General features: G+C 42.3%; 2 protein-coding genes across 2 annotated transcripts in view; both read right to left on the reverse strand.

The window, feature by feature from the left end:
* dync1h1 (dynein, cytoplasmic 1, heavy chain 1) overlaps positions 1–11757 on the reverse strand; it is a 38794-nt gene extending 27037 nt beyond the window's left edge. Inside the window, exons 1-15 of the mRNA XM_047393251.1 lie at positions 11413–11757; positions 8218–8305; positions 7942–8115; positions 7600–7855; positions 7310–7496; positions 6951–7222; positions 6637–6864; positions 5809–6462; positions 5313–5735; positions 3400–3579; positions 1321–1470; positions 1072–1218; positions 836–976; positions 537–713; positions 325–435 (exon numbers count right to left, since the gene is read on the reverse strand). Coding sequence (XP_047249207.1) covers positions 325–435; positions 537–713; positions 836–976; positions 1072–1218; positions 1321–1470; positions 3400–3579; positions 5313–5735; positions 5809–6462; positions 6637–6864; positions 6951–7222; positions 7310–7496; positions 7600–7855; positions 7942–8115; positions 8218–8305; positions 11413–11662 — 3438 coding nt within the window. The 5' untranslated portion in view covers positions 11663–11757. The remainder of the gene's footprint in view (positions 1–324; positions 436–536; positions 714–835; positions 977–1071; positions 1219–1320; positions 1471–3399; positions 3580–5312; positions 5736–5808; positions 6463–6636; positions 6865–6950; positions 7223–7309; positions 7497–7599; positions 7856–7941; positions 8116–8217; positions 8306–11412) is intronic.
* Positions 11758–13877: 2120 nt separating this feature from the next.
* tmem30b (transmembrane protein 30B) lies at positions 13878–17829 on the reverse strand. The gene is made up of 8 exons (XM_047345528.1): positions 17636–17829; positions 17033–17234; positions 16676–16783; positions 16464–16571; positions 15813–15903; positions 15582–15719; positions 15294–15500; positions 13878–14492 (listed from the first exon to the last, which is right to left on the reverse strand). The coding sequence occupies exons 1-8, from the start codon at positions 17827–17829 to the stop codon at positions 14314–14316; spliced, it is 1227 nt and encodes a 408-aa protein (XP_047201484.1). The 3' UTR covers positions 13878–14313.
* Between the last annotated feature and the right edge of the window lie 1486 nt (positions 17830–19315).

Here is a 19315-nt window from a genome sequence, read left to right on the forward strand (position 1 = left end):
GCGGGGTACACCCTGGACAGGTCGCCAGTCCATCGCAGGGCAACACACAAACAACCATGCACACACTCATTCATACACCTAAGGGCAATTTAGAGAGACCAATTAACCTAAAGTTCGTGTTTTTGGACTGTGGGAGGAAGCTGGAGTACCAGGTGAGAACCCACGTTTTCACACAGAGAGAAACATCCCGTCTGTCCCTAATATAACCATTTAATGACCACTCAGAGCACAAACGTTGGTAAAAACATCCTCAGTCTGGGTAACCTGTAGTTTTTAATGAGAAATCCCAGTCTGCTAAAATCTGATTTTTAGATCAAACCTCACCTTGGAGATCTGGGAATGGAAGTCCTGCATGTTCTGGCCGAGCATCTGACCGAACTTGCTGAGGACTTCTTTGTGCCAGGAGTCGTACTTTAAGTTGACCTTTGACTGAACCTGCAGGCGGGGTCAAAAACAATCATTTAAACGCCACAGATCCACAACAAGATCAGACCGAAGAAAGAAGGAAACAAAGCCTCAGAAGCCGTCGTTGTTACCTTGCCATAGTCTATGATCACGGGTCCAAAATCTTTACGGGTCTCTGCGTTGTCAAAGGTTCCACGTGCCTTGCGGATCTGGACCAGGAGAGCCTGCCACTTGGTTAGATCTTCACCAAGACGGTTGTAGATGTTTTCAGCTTGCATGTCCCACAGGCACTGGTACTGCAGCCACACCTGGACAGGGAAACACCGAAGGTGAACATAAATCAGTTCGTCCCAATAGAAGTCAACGGCTTCTTCGAGTTTCATGTTTTGTGAAACATGCATCTCAGGTGTTAATGTAAAGTGGCTCCTACCTTTACGTACTGCTCCACTTCACCAACTATGTCCTCCACTGCATTGTAAGCTTCCTCCAAGGCTGCAGGACCATCTGGCATCCTGGTCAAGGCGTTACGGTAGAACTTCTCCTCCTCTGAGAGCTCATAGTGGACACCCACCTGATGCAAAATGGTTCAGAAAACAATAAAACTACTAGATGACAAAGGGTGCAAAAATCTAGGTGATGTTGACAAGCTTTATAAACGATCCCTGCCTGGTATCTTTGGCTCTGAATCCTGGGCAGAGAAAGGATGATGGTCTTCCAGGCAAACATCTCCTGGTAGAGCTTGTAGCGGCAGTCTTCAATTGGGGGATTCAAGTAGATCACTTGGTTGGTAATCCTCAGCTCGTGGACAACATTCTAGAAATTAAAAAAGCTACTTATTCAAGAGCATTCAGATATTTGTCATTTTTAAAGCATCAGGATTTTTTAAGCAGGAGGCGAAGCGACAATGATAACGACCTTGATCTTGGGGTCCCCTCCAGGTTTATGGCCGACCTGTGGAGCCTCCGTGTCCATGTCCACATCAGCTTTGTCTTCCGCCTGCCCCCGGAGCACCTGGGTCCAGGCCTTCAGGCCAGCCTGGAGTCGCACTCCAAGGATGCGCTCAATCTAAGAGAACCATCAGGGTTTATTAGGCCACCAGGCCACTGACAGAGTAAATCAACAGCTTCACAATGATTTATTTGCTTTGAATTGTTTTACATTTTACCAAATTAAAACCACAAACTTCAATAGTTAAGCTGGGATCTTAGGTGAAAGACAGTTGAGGAAAGTGATATAATGTTTAATTTTTCAGTAAACTTGTAAAACCAACTCCTGTTTGGGGTTATGCTGATTGTTGGGGTCATGCCAGCTTTAAGTCAGGTCAAGTTTATTTAGCGCTTTTCAGCAACAAGGCCCTCAAGGCGCTGTACATGAGGAAAAACATTACAATGATACAGAAAATCAAACAACAGAGATAATAAAACAAATAAGATTAGAATGATGGGTAAGAAAATGAAAGAAAAATGGACTGAAAACTTTAATAATGTTTAGATGGCCCAGTCAAAGGCCACTCTTAAACAAATAAGTTTTTAATCTTGATTTAAAGCAACTTAGGGTTTCAGCATTTCTACAGTTTTCTGGGAGTTTATTCCAGATTAGTGCAGTATAAGAACTAAAAGCTGCTTCTCCATGTTTGGTTCTGGTTCTGGTTCTGGTTCTGCAGAGTAGATTTGAGCCAGAAGACCTGAGAGGTCTGGGTGGTTGATCCACTGACAACAAGTCTGTAATGTATTTTGGTGCTAAGCCATTCAGTGATTTATAGACTAACAGAAGTATTTTAAAGTCTATTCTCTGAGCTACAGGGAACCAGTTTAGGGACTTTAGAACCGGGCCGATGTGCTCCACTTTCTTAGTTCTAGTGAGGACGCAGGCAGCAGCGTTCTGGATCAACTGCAGCTGTCTGATCCACTTTTTAGGCAGACCTGTGAAAACACCGTTGCAGTAATCAATTCTACTAAAGATGAACGAATTAATTAGTTTTTCAAGGTCCTGCTGAGACATTAGTCCTTTAATCCTGGAGATGTTCTTTAGGTGATAGAAGGCCGACCTTGTTACTGTCTTTATGTTCCTCTGAAGGTTCAGGTCTGAGTCCATCACTACACCCAGGTTTCCAGCCTGACTGCTGGTTTCTAGCTGTATTAACTTTACATATCTAGAGACTTTTTCCATCTTTATGCAAAGTAGCTGAAACTTAAGCTAATTTTAGAACTTACTAAATATTCTTAATTTAATTTTTGGTCTGGACTTTGACTAGGCCATTCTAACATGAATCTGCTTTGGTCTAAACCATCTCATCGTATCTCAGGCTGTATGTTTGGGGTCATTGTCCTACTGGAAGGTGAACCTCCACCCCAATCTCAAGACTTCTAACAGGTTTTCCTACAGGATTGTTCTGGATTTAGCTCCATCCATCTTCTCATAAAGGTGGACCAGTTTCTCTGTCCCTGCTGAAGAACAGTTTCCCACAGCATGATGCTGCCACCACCACGTTTCGCAATGGAGACTGTGTCTTTAGGGTCATTCTTGACCACGCATAGCGGTATGCATGTAGGCCAAAATCATCATTTTTGATCTCATCTAAGCAGAGCACCTTTTCCAGATCTGTTTTCTTCTCTTGCATCATGGACAGCATGGAGTGCATTAATAGTTGTCCTGTCAACAGATTCTTCAACCTGAGATGCAGATTTCTGCAGAGTTACTAGGACAGTTATCTTGATAGGTTTGCAGTTGTGTTGTAATCTTTACATTTTGTCTAGGATGTTGTTTTACAACCTTACCCGGCTTTAAACTTCTCCACAACTTCCTCCCTGACACGTTTGTTGTATCACTCGGCATTCATGATGCTGTTTGTTCTCTAATCTTCTCCAACAAACCCGAGTCAACACACGTGGACTTCATTTATCAATTAGGTGTCTTCTGAAGATAATTGGGGTCTGTGGATTTTTTTTAAAGGCACCAGAGTAAAGGGGTGTCATTTAAGTCTGACTAGCATACCTCAATGTCAAGCTTATTGACCCAAATGGGCAAGTTGGAATAGGAATGCAGGTTGAGGTCATCCACAGCTTTCTGGACCCGGTTCAGAATCTCGGAGAACGTCCTGTGGTCAAACATGCAGGTCTCCAAAGAGCGAACCTCCAGATCTATCTTCTCTTCAATCAGCAAGAGGTCATCAACCTGGAAGCAAGAGCAACAAAAAAACAAAAAACAAATACAGTTCAGAATGATTAATAATTGTTGTGTTCATTTCAAAGTCAGAGTTTATAATACATACAGGTCCTTCTCAAAATATTTGCATATTGTGATAAAGTTCATTATTTTCCATAATGTCATGATGAAAATTTAACATTCATATATTTTAGATTCATTGCACACTAACTGAAATATTTCAGGTCTTTTATTGTCTTAATACGGATGATTTTGGCATACAGCTCATGAAAACCCAAAATTCCTATCTCACAAAATTAGCATATTTCATCCGACCAATAAAAGAAAAGTGTTTTTAATACAAAAAACATCAACCTTCAAATAATCATGTACAGTTATGCACTCAATACTTGGTCGGGAATCCTTTGGCAGAAATGACTGCTTCAATGCGGCGTGGCATGGAGGCAATCAGCCTGTGGCACTGCTGAGGTCTTATGGAGGCCCAGGATGCTTCGATAGCGGCCTTTAGCTCATCCAGAGTGTTGGGTCTTGAGTCTCTCAACGTTCTCTTCACAATATCCCACAGATTCTCTATGGGGTTCAGGTCAGGAGAGTTGGCAGGCCAATTGAGCACAGTGATACCATGGTCAGTAAACCATTTACCAGTGGTTTTGGCACTGTGAGCTGGTGCCAGGTCGTGCTGAAAAATGAAATCTTCATCTCCATAAAGCTTTTCAGCAGATGGAAGCATGAAGTGCTCCAAAATCTCCTGATAGCTAGCTGCATTGACCCTGCCCTTGATAAAACACAGTGGACCAACACCAGCAGCTGACACGGTACCCCAGACCATCACTGACTGTGGGTTCTTGACACTGGACTTCTGGCATTTTGGCATTTCCTTCTCCCCAGTCTTCCTCCAGACTCTGGCACCTTGATTTCCGAATGACATGCAGAATTTGCTTTCATCCGAAAAAAGTACTTTGGACCACTGAGCAACAGACCAGTGCTGCTTCTCTGTAGCCCAGGTCAGGCGCTTCTGCCGTTGTTTCTGGTTCAAAAGTGGCTTGACCTGGGGAATGCGGCACCTGTAGCCCATTTCCTGCACACACCTGTGCACGGTGGCTCTGGATGTTTCTACTCCAGACTCAGTCCACTGCTTCCGCAGGTCCCCCAAGGTCTGGAATCGGCCCTTCTCCACAATCTTCCTCAGGGTCCGGTCACCTCTTCTCGTTGTGCAGCGTTTTCTGCAACACTTTTTCCTTCCCACAGACTTCCCACTGAGGTGCCTTGATACAGCACTCTGGGAACAGCCTATTCGTTCAGAAATGTCTTTCTGTGTCTTACACTCTTGCTTGAGGGTGTCAATAGTGGCCTTCTGGACAGCAGTCAGGTCGGCAGTCTTACCCATGATTGGGGTTTTGAGTGATGAACCAGGCTGGGAGTTTTAAAGGCCTCAGGAATCTTTTGCAGGTGTTTAGAGTTAACTCGTTGATTCAGATGATTAGGTTCATAGCTCGTTTAGAGACCCTTTTAATGATATGCTAATTTTGTGAGATAGGAATTTTGGGTTTTCATGAGCTGTATGCCACAATCATCCGTATTAAGACAATAAAAGACCTGAAATATTTCAGTTAGTGTGCAATGAATCTAAAATATATGAATGTTAAATTTTTATCATGACATTATGGAAAATAATGAACTTTATCACAATATGCTAATATTTTGAGAAGGACCTGTATATCTTAAGATGGTGGCATCCTCACCTTCTCCTGGAAGTTAAAGACCGTCTCAGCCAGTCTCTGAACGTATGGATCCAGTTTGTAGGACTCCCAGACCAGAGTGATGCCCTCAGTGATGAGCACCTGGACCTCTTTCTTAAGGCCAGCCACCAGCAGGGAGATGGAAGACCTCTCCTCCACTTTCTCACATGTGCGCTCGTAGGTGCGCACGCTCTCGATCAAGGAGATGGCGAACGGGTACAGCTGGTTGGCCTGGTGGGCTTTGTTGACGATGGCCAAAGGAACACGGAAGCTGAGCCACTTCAGGTTGCGGACTTCTTTGGATAAGGTGATGATCTCTGGGAGGAAGTTGACTTTAAGCTTGAGCATGTTTCCAGTCCTTCCACGGGCTCGAGTGCTCTCGATGGTGAAGATCCGACCAGACACGCCCAGGTTACGCTGCTGCACCTAAAACAAAAAACAAACATTTAGAAAGAAAATAAAAGGTCCGTTTCAACTGAATGGTAAAAATGTTCCATACTTTGCGAGCCCAGTCGTCAAATATCTCCTGAGTATTGAGCTTAGCCCTGAAGCTATCTCCATCCTGCTTTAGCTTCAGCCCCTCCACGTGGTTCTCCCAGCCCTTCCCCAGAACGTCCTCCACTCTCTTCATATATGCAGTCAGCTGACGGTCGATCTGCTTGGCCCAGATGATGGAGCCGGACACGGGTGGCAGGTCGCGAACATGGCTCATCTTGCAGGCCTGGCTCTGAGGATACTGAACTTTGAACTTGTCGTGCAGAGACTCGATGTCGTCTTTCACACGCTGAATGAGCTGCGTCTGGTACTCCCGGATGGCGCCGCGGATGTGGGGGCGCACGAAGAGCGCGTTGAAGCGGGAGAAGATGCGGAACATCTCGTTGGCGTTCTTGGCGGTTCCCAGCTGGTCGCGCAGGCGGGCAGTGATGCGGGTCTCTACGCGGTCGATGCGCTCATCGTAGCGCTTCATGGCGGCCTCCCAGGCTTCCATACCTTCCTTGGACACATCCAGGCCGTCAACCTCTTTGACGTTCTCGTATGCCAGGTTGACCTCTTCAATAGCGTTGGCATCAGCAGCGTCAAAGAGAACTCCAGCTACTTTCATGTCTTCAGGCTCAACTGGTTCTCCAGCGGCGTGCTGTGGCACCGCAGAAACCTGCAAACAGAAGGGTTCATCATTTAAGACCCAATATAAAAAATTGGGCTATATTTCAGTTTTTGAAAGGCTGTAAATCCATGAATTTTTAATAAATCTTTTGAAGGGCACTGTGGTCATCTGCCAGAAAGCAATCATCAAAGCATTAATGCTTGAAGGGTGTACGTTCTTCACCTGTGGACGAAGCACTCTGACGATGACGGCCCTCAGCTGCTCGTGCTGCCTCCTGAAGCGCCTCATGTGGTCCAGCCGTGACTGGAGCTTCCTGTGGGCGGGGCTCAGGCGCCAAACCATCTTCAAGTTCTCCTCCCGCTTCCTTTTCACAATGTCCCTCAAAAGAACCTGCAGCTTCTCGTACTCGTCCTCCCAGGTCTGGAACACCTCAAAGCAGGCCACCATCACCTGGGCACAGAAAATGAAAGGTTTAAAATTACTTTAAGAAGCTAAAACAGGCAAAGAAAATATCAAATTGGACATGCCACACCAACCTTTTCAAATTCCTCATAAGCAACATGCATGAGCTTTCTGGTTCCCAAAACCTTGAGTAGCTGGGAGCTCAAGTCCCTGGAGATTGCCTCCACCAGACGCAGCGCTCTTTGAATGGGATACTTGGTGTTCCTAATTTTTTTCAGGTGGGTAAAGATGGCTATAAGAGCCTGGCGGATCTTATCGAGCTCTGAGGCAGAAAGCAGGTCGTTGAGAGGGAAGTCTTTCATCAGAGGATTATAGTCGTTCACAGTTTCCACTGCTTGTTTCAGTCCTGCGAGGAGAAGAACAGAAATTCTCTACATTTCAATAAACCGATGCCAGAAAATGAAACCAGTAACAGCGGAAAGTGGTCCCTTACCAGTGTCTGTGTCAAAGCTGACAGTAGCATGGAAGCGTTTGCCATGTTTAAGGATATCTAGTGTCAGCAGAACCTCTGGGCTCTCTCTCTTCTCTTGGATCCTGTTGAGGGCTCTCTCCAGGTTCAGCCAGAAACTGATCTCCTGCAGGGCCGTTCCTGAGGCTGGATCCCGATCCAGCTTAGTTACCTGGCAGGAAGAGTTGAACAAGAGTCAGAAAATCAAGCCGTTTTGAATGAAATTGGGTTTTTTTTATTTTTCACAAAGCGCTAGATGTTTTCGCTCAGCTCACTTTCTGGATTTCTCTGATCCAACGGTTCACTCCAGACTGCAGCTGATTAAGAAAGGTGGGATCTTCCACTTTATCTCCAAAGTCAGTGACCTTTGGCTTCTCCCCACGCTCGTGGCACTGCTTGGCAACGTTTGTGATGATGGGATTGATGAGCAGACTGATCTCAGGAATCTCAATGTTCTGCTGCAGGTGAAGAAGGCCCATCTCCAGCTCAGCAATCTTTTTCTCCACAGAAGGAGCCATCTTATCTCCATCTCTACAGGCCACAGCAGAGAATATTGTCAGGTTACATTTATCACATCATCTCAAGACTAAAAGAAATTCTTATTTAAATCATATTACCTGTCTGCTTTGCCAGACTCACGGATGTAGGACTTGAAGAAAGGAGCAACAGCATTGCTGATGAAAGAGTGAAGAGTCTCATAGGGAGAATCCTCACTCAGGGTCAGAACCCGAACTTGGGTTGATATGGGCTTGTCTGCATCAATGACACCTGTCCTCTTGATCAGAGCCAAGCTGTGATAAATGGGAGGAAAGATGCATTTGTGTCCAACGTTAATTCAGGTAAAGAAAGTAACATTTTCTACAAGCTGTGCAACTTCCAGGAAAATGAACCACCTGTTGGACTTGATGCCATAGTGAATGTCGATGCTGATGTTGTAGCCGATGCACTCTTTCTCCTCTTCTCCTTCATCTCCAACATCCTCTGTGAGAACAGAAAAACAACCATGAACCCTACATGAACAAACACACCTAGAGATGCTTACCAACAGGACAGGTGATGTGGACTTAAATGTTTATCACAACATGCTGTGGCATTTACTGCAATAACAAGAAAAATGACCTAAAAATTCATTTTGTGACAAACACACATCACTCCTCTAAACATAAAACTAGTCCATTATTAATGGCTGCTTTAGTACAATGGTCACATAAAGAGGTGCAATTGTGCTGCTATATAATCCATAATATATTTTATATATGCTACTAACTGAAATGATACTTTTACGGAAACGACAGTGAAAAAAAAAAGAATGATTTAAAACAGCAGAGGAATCCCAACCATACTGTCAGCTTTTAGAGATAAACTCATTAAGAGTTTATCGTTTTCATGATGAATTAGATAAATTAGGGCCTTATAACCATCATTTTTCTCCCATGATAATAGGAAACTAAACAATAATTGGCCATCGCTGCTTAGCGCCTGCTAAACTTCCATGAAGCAAGTTGACCGGTACATCATTGCAGTCAAAGCAGTGAAAAACAGTGCTTTGTATAAGCATTTATGATCCTGTCATGTTACACAATCTTTGCATTTTGTTGGGATTTTATGTGATGGAGCATCAGAGATTCAGCAGTGAAGTGACACGGCAACAGCACATGGTTTTCATATCATTTACAAAACATGTCATGTGTTTGTATTCAGCCACAGAGTCTCAGCTGGATTTAGGTCTGGACTTTGACTAGGCCATTCTAACAGATGAACATGCTTCTATCTAAACCAGCTCATTGTATCTCTTGCTGTATGTTTAGGGTTGCTGTCCAGCTGGAAGGTGAACCTGTCCCCCAGTCTCCTGCAGCCGCATTTACATGCAGGTGAACACCAGCTCCTGACAGCAGACAGAGAAACATGCCGCTAAAACCTAGAAAGCAGGCAAGGAAATCTGCGGTTTTCAAAAGCGCCAAATTTAGTTTTGATGGCAGCATTTCCTCTCCTGCCAGCAGCAGCAGGGAGTAACTCTCCTACTCCTGGTACATATGGCGAAGGTAGAAGTAGACAAAATAGCCCAAGTGTTTCATGCCCTGCCCCTGACACACAGCTAAAGTCCAGTCACCACCCAATAAAAGGTTCTGACCCGGCTTGGCTGTCGGAGGTGAAATTATCCCTATAAGACTGAGCTTGGTAATTACATAAATACATGATCGATAGAGAAAAGAAATAGAAAGAAAGATTAAGAGACAGAAAGATAAATAAGAAAGATGGAGAGACAGTTAAAGAAAAAGATATAGACATTATAAATAAATTAGGTAGAAGATAAATACACATTTCAGAGTTTTTTTCCCGTAGGAATATTCCATCTAATATGTAGACAGCTTAAACAGGCTGCAGTCAGAGGAAACCATGAGCCCAGCCATTTATATATTCTCCTGAGTGTGTGTGTGTGTACACACACTGACCTGGTTAAGCACAAGATTTTTGTCAAGGTTAAAGAGACAATTTTCGTCAGCCTCAGATCTACGGCTACAACTCCTGCATTCAGCACCGTTAGCTCGCCTGCATCCGTTAGCGACTCGCCTGCAGCAACATGGCTGGGTTTTAATTTGTTCTTTACATTGCTGGTCAGTTAAGGGTTTTAATGTTGAAGAAATGTTTGAAAAAAACTGAGATGTTACAATACAAAGAGCTGGAAGTTGTTTTGATATATTCATTAAAGTTTATAGATTGAGAAATGTATGTATAGTTAAAAAAAAACTATTTAAATCCACACAGTTTCCCTTCAGATGCACAAATATACACTACTTCCATGGCATATCAAAGAAAATCCAACAAAATCCATCTGAAGTTTGTTGCTGCTACATGACAAACTTTGAAAGATTTCAAATGATATGAATAGCTTAACACGGTCCTGCATTAATCGTGTCCTACATCCTTCCAAATGGGACAGACATGACAACTCTTATAAACTCGATTATACAGAGGAAGTCAAAATGATAACTGATGAGTAACATGGAGATGCTGAACAAACGTTAACTTGAACTGTCGCTGCAGCAGGAATTTAATCAGGGACCTTTATGTAGGACCCAGCACTGCTTTGCAGGAAAAACAACCTGCAAACACTACATTGTCAGTATCCCAGTCCAAAAGCATGACCAAACTGGAGGCTCACACAGTGTGGATGGTCATGTGTGGTCCTAAAGAATAAAAACACAGCTGAGAAGCAGATCATTTCGCCTGCAGCTGACTGATGATAATGTTTTCATTGACAAAAACAGCTTCACATGATAGAAGCCCAAAGTTATGACATGCAGTTAGAACAAATGATTCATTCATTAAGTCGCAATCAGTCTTTTCTTGATCTTGGAAGAAATATCAAAGTGATTGCACTTGCAAAGTCCAGTTCCTTTGCTCATTAACTCAAGTGAGACAGGCGTGAGCCACTGTTGCCCTATAGTCCTCAAGGCTGCAGATATAATTGTCGCTGTAGCATCTTTAATCTAATAAACTTCTTCCTTCAACTCAACTTTCCATTAATATGCTTCTGTACAGCACTCCGAACAACCCACTGGTTTAGATATAACCTTTTGTGACTGTAAAGTCAGCATTTTACCGACGATTGTGTGGTAAGAAACATGGTCATAATAAAACATTTCCTTTTTTATTGGTCTTAGGTGTCATTTTTATATTCTGAGAAATTTAACTTCGTTTCATTTAATGATTAAGCAACAATTACCATAATAAATATCTCACCCTGGGTACTGAATCCATACATAAATAAGTTTACTTCATGAATTGTATCACTGGACAAATACATTTCTGATGATTTTCCAATTTATTGAAATGCACCTGTAAATGCAGGTGAACCCTGCTACACCATAATCAGATAGTGAGAAGCTTCATTTTGTCCACCCCACCCTATGGTGTAGCTCCTTTATGGATTTAATAGGTGGAGAAGGAAAAAACGTCAGCTTTTACTCCCAGTTAGATGATAAACTGATTAAGTTATAATTCCGTGATTGATTAAAGAGGTATTTAGGCTAACAGTACAGCTAATTTACTAACATTTTCTTCTAACAGTATTCGTTTAATAGTACCTTTGAGGGCACTTCTCTCCACCAGCACAGTGTGAATCTGGGGGTCGGATAAAAATTTCTTCATCTGCTCCACCGAGCTCTTCTCCTCCAGGGCGGTTTCCAGGGAGGCCGGGGCCTCGCCGCCATCTTCCAGCAGCAGCGGCACCAGTTTCCGAATGTGTTTCTGCAACACCGAGGTGTCCGCCACCGTCTGGACCGCCGACACCTCCATAGTGCCGGTGCCTTCCTCCGTCCCACCGCCGTCGGACATTCCGTGGAGAGGTGGCAGCTAACCAGAAGGTGTGTGAAGGTGAACAAAGAACGAAAACCAACGTTGCTGTACAGCCGACTGAAAGCTGACTACCAATCTGTCAAATCACCGCAGTTCGGAATAGCTTCATTTGTTGGCGCAAAGGATCCTGGTACTTGTCTTTCTGTGGGTGGGAAATCCACTTGGGTGTGCTGTTAGAATACCACACTACCCATGATGCTGTTCGAATCTTTTTTTCCCGTCCATCCAATAAATGGCCGCTAGAGGGAGAAAGGGAGTAGTCTTTAATGATGCAGCATTTTCCATGATTATGTCAAATCAAAAAACTGCTATTTGTTTTCCGGTCCGGTAATTTTTGGCGTTATCATTGTCTTTTTGTTGGATATTTAACCAATTCCAGCAATCCACAGCTTTCTTAAACTAATTTACTGTTTCATTTGTGTTTTTTCTCTTACATTTTCATCAATAAAACTGCTAAGTAAAGATGACAAATACCACAACATTAAGCAGTAACCCTAGTTAAGGGGTCTCCAACCTTAACAATCCGAACGGCCATTTTTGCCCTCACTCCAGCTAAATAAAACGCATTTAGAGCCACAAATGTTACATGACCTTTTGAGAAAGTACCCTTGTATTTTTTATAAATATCTACTAAAGGAAATTTGTTGTAATTTTTAAGAAAAACTTAAAACTTTTGCAAAAAGATGGATACATTTTCTAGTATGAGATGTTGATATTTGTGGAGAATGATTCAAAAAAGCACCTAGTTTCCAACCTATTATGAAATACATAACAAAATAATGGTACTTTTATTGTCATTCTGTTGTATACATTCAGTACAATTATTCCATAAAAAAAGTGAAAAACTGCTGAAACATTCATTTGTGTGAGCAGTTGGGGGGCTGCACAGTGGCACAGTTGGTAGCACTGTTGCCTTGCAGCAAGAAGGTCCTGGGTGCGACTCCCACCCTGGGGTCTTTCTGTATGGAGTTTGCATGTTCTCCCCGTGCATACGTGGGTTCTCTCTGGGTACTCCGGCTTCCTCCCACAGCCATGCCTGTTAGGTTAATCGGTCTCTCTAAATTGCCCTTAGGTGTCAATGAGTGTGTGGATGGTTGCGTGTCTATGTTGCCCTGTGATGGACTGGCAACCTGTCCAAGGTGTACCCCACCTCCCGCCTATAGACTGCTGGAGATAGGCACGAGCTTCCCTGTGACCCACTATGGAAGAAGTGGTAGAAAATGACTGACTGACCTTCATTTGTTTTTATATCTGTATTTAAAAACAGATGGTTCCTAATCATGTTTAGCCCAAGTTATTAAGAGCCATTGTAGAAGGTCCACAGAGCCTCTTGTGGCTCTGGAGCCACAAGCTGCAGGGCCCTGGTCTAGAGTAAACATCATGCATGAAGCACAAAAACCAAATCAACAAAATATCTGCAGATCTTCTATTTAAAGCCACATTGTCTTGCAAAAATGTCATACTCCTGAAACTTTCTCAGATTTTCTCTTATTCCAACCTCAAACCTGTTAATGTATATCACTAGAATGTTGTGAGATAAACAACTGAGGCTCAGCGGGGAGAGAAGTCACTCCATCTGAAAGTTGTGGGTTTGATTCCAGCTTCCTCCTGTTAAGTGCCTTGCCTACTGATCTACACATTGGTGAATGTATGTGTCTGTGAGCGCAATCAGGTGAATGTAGCTATAGTATACAGCGTTTTGAGTGGTCAGTATGACTGGAAAGGCATTAAATAATTTCAGTCCATTTACCATAAACCAACAGAGTAGCAGATGACTGTAAGCACCTAAAATATGCATTCTTAGACTCCTTTACTCTGATACCCCTAAATCCACTACTACCAATTTCCTTCAGAAGACACCCAATTAGTTTCTAGTGTAAATTACTCTCAGTATAAATGCAGCTGCAAGGAGAGTAAGAGTGTTCAGCTTTATCATTCCTTATTAAATACACTGACCTTTGTGGTTGTAATGTGAACATTTGATTTACTTACCAGGGGTATGTAAACACTAAAGCTCTACATTATGTTAAACTTGGAAATCAAGACCTGATGCCACAACCAAAGTTCTTTAAGAAGTAAAAAATTATTTCATGCATTGAGATGTCTTTACAGACTCCTACAAACTGTGAAAAGTACAAAGAAGTAGCTTCTCAGTGTTGAACATAGAGGCATTAATAAGACACGTAGGAACAAATCATTTTTGTTTATTTATTCAATAAATAAAAGACAATGTGACCCATTTTTATCAATACTGAAAGTTAAAAAGCTTTGAAGCCAAATAACAGCCTGTAAAACATCCCTGAGTTAGAAGGTAATTTTTACAACATTTATATGAAAGCTATGTATCGAATGTAACTACCTGATTAGTTATAAATGGCTTTTCATGAGAAATATAGCTTTAAGATCAACCTCACATGAGAAAGCAGCTCAAACTCTGAAGATGAAAAAAAGCTGTTTAAGAAATAGAGATAACATTTAAAATAAAAAGTGTACTAGCAGTACATTCAAATTCAAACATCCTAATTTCAACATTGTGCCTTCAGTTCAGAGGTCATTCTAACCCTCTGTTTGAAGCCAGAGCAGCTGTCGCTAACTGAGGTTGAAGTTTTCGTTGGCTCTTATTGAGATGCTCAGTCTTCTTCAGGAAACTTGAATTTAGCGTACACGATGAGCATAACAATGGACATGATTACACACAAGGAACCAACCACAAGGTAGGCAATGCCCAGGAAATCATTCTTTCCTCCCATCCAAGAGACGTTGCTGAGCACCAATTTCTTCTTTCCTTTGAAGCTCAGAACATGGTAGTCTTAGGAAAATATGTTGAGGATATACAACAAGTTCAGAGTTCACAGCTTGTCCTTAGAGATTTAAAAAACATTTTGACTCCAGAACAGAGAGCACAATTTGTCTAAACAGATAAGTAATTCTGATTATACATCACATGACAGTGACGGATAGCTCTAGCGGAGTTAACAGTCAGACCACTGAGATGACAGTGGGTGTTGTTTGTGAACATAACATTCCCCCAGTGAAGTATTTCAAATGTTTACTTCTGTTAATTTTGATCATTCTGGCCTAAAGTTAATTAAAAAAAAACAAAATTCTGTTTCTTTGAAAATTTGAATTACATCAGTCCGATAAAAAGGTTTTAATTTAGAAATGTCTTCCTACTGAACAGTGTGTCATGTACTGTATAATATCTGCGTCAATGCAACGTGGCGTGGAGGCAATTAGTCTGTGGTTTCAGCTTCCAAAAGCAGTGAGAAGGTCCTTTGCATGACTCCAGACATGGAAAACATTATTTGCCTAGCTTGTTTACTGACTGAGAATATTTCCTTTTTCTGTGTTCACCTCGAGGAAAGTAAAAACCTACGCAACCAGTAAAACAAGTTGATACTATGTAGTTTATAATGTTCATGACAGAAACCTCGAGGTCTCACTGCAGACTTTTTCCTAGACCATACTAGCAGTATAAGAAGGTAAAGACCATCCATGTTAAGTAAAATTAGTTAAAAATCTACACATTATTATACCTCTCTCTGAGCCTCAAACACCCCTCCCAGAATGGCATGAAAATGATACTGTATGAAAATGAATGAAAGGATACTGTAGGAAATTTCCAGAGAGTAGTTTCCAGCTGGTAGACCAGCTTGATACTCATCTTTTGTGATTCGTCGATATAGCTTCCTGAAATCGGGAAGAGCTGCCCTTCTCATCCAGACGAGGAAATCTTGATTGATGAAGCCGTTGTTATACACATCAGTGGTGTCCAGCTCGTAAGCAGCCTTGGGCCAATTTATGGGCTTCACCGTTCCTGAAAATAAACATTTATCCCAATAAATGTTAGATGTAAAGAGAAAGAGAGCTCATTTTGGTTATTAAACTGAATTAGTACCATTGAAAGCGTTAATCAGGGGTGTCTCATTGGGGTTTCGGTACTTGACATTTTGGTCTGTCCACCAAGCAATCCCTTTTCCATTAAGAGGCACTTCCTTTTTACTCCCGTTGACCATCCGATACAGCCTAAAGGTGTCTTTCAAAAAGCAGAAAAAGGCAGAAAAATTGAGGTAGCCAAAATAAATCACACGGTATTCATCTCAGGGAATAATTCCTAAGTCATACATACCATTGAACATGCTGTTTGCCAGCGCTCCACAAGGCACGATTGGGTTACGCTTGCCATCATAATCATAGGGGGAACATGCTGTAGCAGGACTCTTTCAGGAGACACAAAAAACATTGGTTCAATTTGATTTAAAAAAAACTGTTATTGTTTGCTTTAGATTATGCACACTTTTATAAAACTGACTAAAATTATTGATTGTAAACTCCACAAATATGGCCTATATGGAACAGTGGCAAGACGACAGGCATTGTTCTAAGAAGGCTTCAAGAAGTCGTGTTCGCATTTTGCCACAAGCCATGTAGGGGAGAGAGCAAGTATTCAAAAGACCATCTGTGGTGGAAACCTAGCACTGAACATCACCCCTATAAACACAGTGGGGGTAGTATCATGCTGTGGGGATGCATTGTTTCATCATGAACTTTGAAGATGGATAAAGTCAAATACAGAGCAGTCCTGGAAGAAAACCCCAGTCTCAAGCCGAAGAAGACTTGACACTGGGGTGGAGGTTCCCTTTCCAGAAGGACAACCACCCTAAACATACAGCCAGACCTACAATAGAAGGTTTCAGATCCAGAGTAAAAATGTGACATTGTGTCAAGTTATTCTGCTTCACCCACCATGAACAATACTTAAAAAGGTCTATCATATTACTTTAAAGGTATCCAGGTCTCCATACAACTGATTGTCATCTTTGGATATGCCGTACTTCCTTTGGTTCTGAAAGTAGTTGTTCAAGCCATAATAAATGACGACAGGCCCCTGTGAGGAAAAGAAATATGAAAAAAACAAAACAAAACTGTTTCAGATGAGGGAAAAGAGTAAAGATTAAATGTATAGCTTGCAAAGAACAGTTTGAGTCTAACCTTAAACAGAGTGTCGAGATGGAACTCCATGGTGCACCCGCAATCCTTGATACTTGGGTCACTGCACTTATAGCAGGGATCGGTTGCTACAGCACCAGTGTAGTCCAACTGTTTGGGGGGAAATAAGGGCAAAATATTTTTTAATGGTTACAACACAGATTCTTAGAAGTCTGGTGCCAAAGCAAAGTGGGTCGCTGCTGATTGTAAGGAAAGAAATTCCTTGTTTTTCCATTGTAGCACTAAAGACAGATAGTTTTGCATTAGCACCCTAGTTTGTTTTGCTCCCTTCTTCCTACATCTGACTCTGCACTCTCAGATCAGTACAAGCAATCAATGCATTAAAAGGTGCCGTCTTACCTCCAGCACCTGGACGTCCCGTGAAGTGATGAAGAGACCAACTCCAACGCCAATGAATGCGAGCCCAATGAGGACAAACCCTGGAATAACAATGCCTGCGGAGAGAATGGGCTGCCATGCCGGAAGCCTCTGCTGGGTAAAGGCAGTGTTGTCAGGCCTGTTGGGAGACTCCTCCTGCTCGTGCTTCACCATTGCCTTGATTCTGTAGGATTGTTAAAGATCTCAACAAATATCCTGAATTATAGTTTAAGGTATGCTTTAATGTAAGTGGTTACAGACTATCACTGGGATGGAAAAAAAAAAAATCACTGGAAACCCCTAGTTCATGTAAATGAGATGGATAAACTTTTGAATACTCTTGACTTCCTGTTTCTTTTCATGTTATTATATGAGTTATATTATGAATCTACTACTGTTCCACCTAAAACTAAAATGTTTCATATTTGATTTCTACACGCCATTAATTCAGCACTAAGCAACAGCTAGATGAGTTATGACCGTAAAACATGACCCTAAATGTACTTCTCAGTCCCAATAATTAACTTTTTGAAAGAAAATGTGCGCTTCAGTCGGAATTTTTCGAAATTAAAAGCTGATACTTACGCGCAGTCCGCTGGAGAACAGAGAAACAAGGAAGTCAACAAGACGCTGAGATCTTTTCCTGGGTGTAGAAGCTCACCTTTACCTGTCATGCCCCTCCCCTTTTTCTTCCTGCCCCGCCCTACTTTCCACATAAACATTGAGTACATAGATACCGCAAAGGCGCAGTAGAAACCACGCCATGGGCCATCCGCCATATTGTGAGTGGCGACCTTTTGTTGAGAACCAGACTGCTCAGAAAGGGTTTTCCAAACAAATGAAGCACTAAAATTTACGTTCAACTAGGCTAATCTTGGAAACCATTTTTCATGCACAATGTTATATGTTCATTTTATTACTAATAATGGCACGTTAGTTGTTTACCACGAAACATCTAAATATTCATTGGTTAATTAACCGACTAATTAATTCATTATTTAAATACTCTCAACTGAGTTACAACAACGCCGTTTAATGCTACCCTTCCAACTCGGTCCAAGTATTACAGTGTGATTTTTGTCACATTCAGTTATTTACTATCTAATGAGAAACAGAACAGCCTTGGTGTTGATATCTGACATAACCCCACCGGTCCGACCTCGAGGTCACATACAGGTCCTTCTCAAAATATTAGCATATTGTGATAAAGTTCATTATTTTCCATAATGTCATGATGAAAATTTAACATTCATATATTTTAGATTCATTGCACACTAACTGAAATATTTCAGATCTTTTATTGTCTTAATACGGATGATTTTGGCATACAGCTCATGAAAACCCAAAATTCCTATCTCACAAAATTAGCATATTTCATCCGACCAATAAAAGAAAAGTGTTTTTAATACAAAAAACGTCAACCTTCAAATAATCATGTACAGTTATGCACTCAATACTTGGTTGGGAATCCTTTGGCAGAAATGACTGCTTCAATGCGGCGTGGCATGGAGGCAATCAGCCTGTGGCACTGCTGAGGTCTTATGGAGGCCCAGGATGCTTCGATAGCGGCCTTTAGCTCATCCAGAGTGTTGGGTCTTGAGTCTCTCAACGTTCTCTTCACAATATCCCACAGATTCTCTATGGGGTTCAGGTCAGGAGAGTTGGCAGGTCAATTGAGCACAGTGATACCATGGTCAGTAAACCATTTACCAGTGGTTTTGGCACTGTGAGCTGGTGCCAGGTCGTGCTGAAAAATGAAATCTTTATCTCCATAAAGCTTTTCAGCAGATGGAAGCATGAAGTGCTCCAAAATCTCCTGATAGCTAGCTGCATTGACCCTGCCCTTGATAAAACACAGTGGACCAACACCAGCAGCTGACACGGCACCCCAGACCATCACTGACTGTGGGTACTTGACACTGGACTTCTGGCATTTTGGCATTTCCTTCTCTCCAGTCTTCCTCCAGACTCTGGCACCTTGATTTCTGAATGACATGCAGAATTTGCTTTCATCCGAAAAAAGTACTTTGGACCACTGAGCAACAGTCCAGTGCTGCTTCTCTGTAGCCCAGGTCAGGCGCTTCTGCCGCTGTTTCTGGTTCAAAAGTGGCTTGACCTGGGGAATGCGGCACCTGTAACCCATTTCCTGCACACGCCTGTGCACGGTGGCTCTGGATGTTTCTACTCCAGACTCAGTCCACTGCTTCCGCAGGTCCCCCAAGGTCTGGAATCGGCCCTTCTCCACAATCTTCCTCAGGGTCCGGT

Source organism: Girardinichthys multiradiatus, chromosome 19 (genome assembly GCF_021462225.1).
Source record: "Girardinichthys multiradiatus isolate DD_20200921_A chromosome 19, DD_fGirMul_XY1, whole genome shotgun sequence".
In the NCBI taxonomy this organism is placed as follows: domain Eukaryota; kingdom Metazoa; phylum Chordata; class Actinopteri; order Cyprinodontiformes; family Goodeidae; genus Girardinichthys; species Girardinichthys multiradiatus.

What these genes read in the sequence shown, in the direction of transcription:
- tmem30b (XM_047345528.1), bottom strand. Translation starts at nt 17,829, where the DNA reads ATGGCGGATGGCCCATGGCGTGGTTTCTACTGCGCCTTTGCGGTATCT. An exon ending in TGTTCTCCAGCGGACTGCGC is followed by an intron (nt 17,235 to 17,635) that starts GTAAGTATCAGC and finishes ACAATCCTACAG; the next exon opens with AATCAAGGCAATGGTGAAGC. An exon ending in CTCTCTGGAAATTTCCTACA is followed by an intron (nt 14,493 to 15,293) that starts GTATCCTTTCAT and finishes TATTTTCCTAAG; the next exon opens with ACTACCATGTTCTGAGCTTC.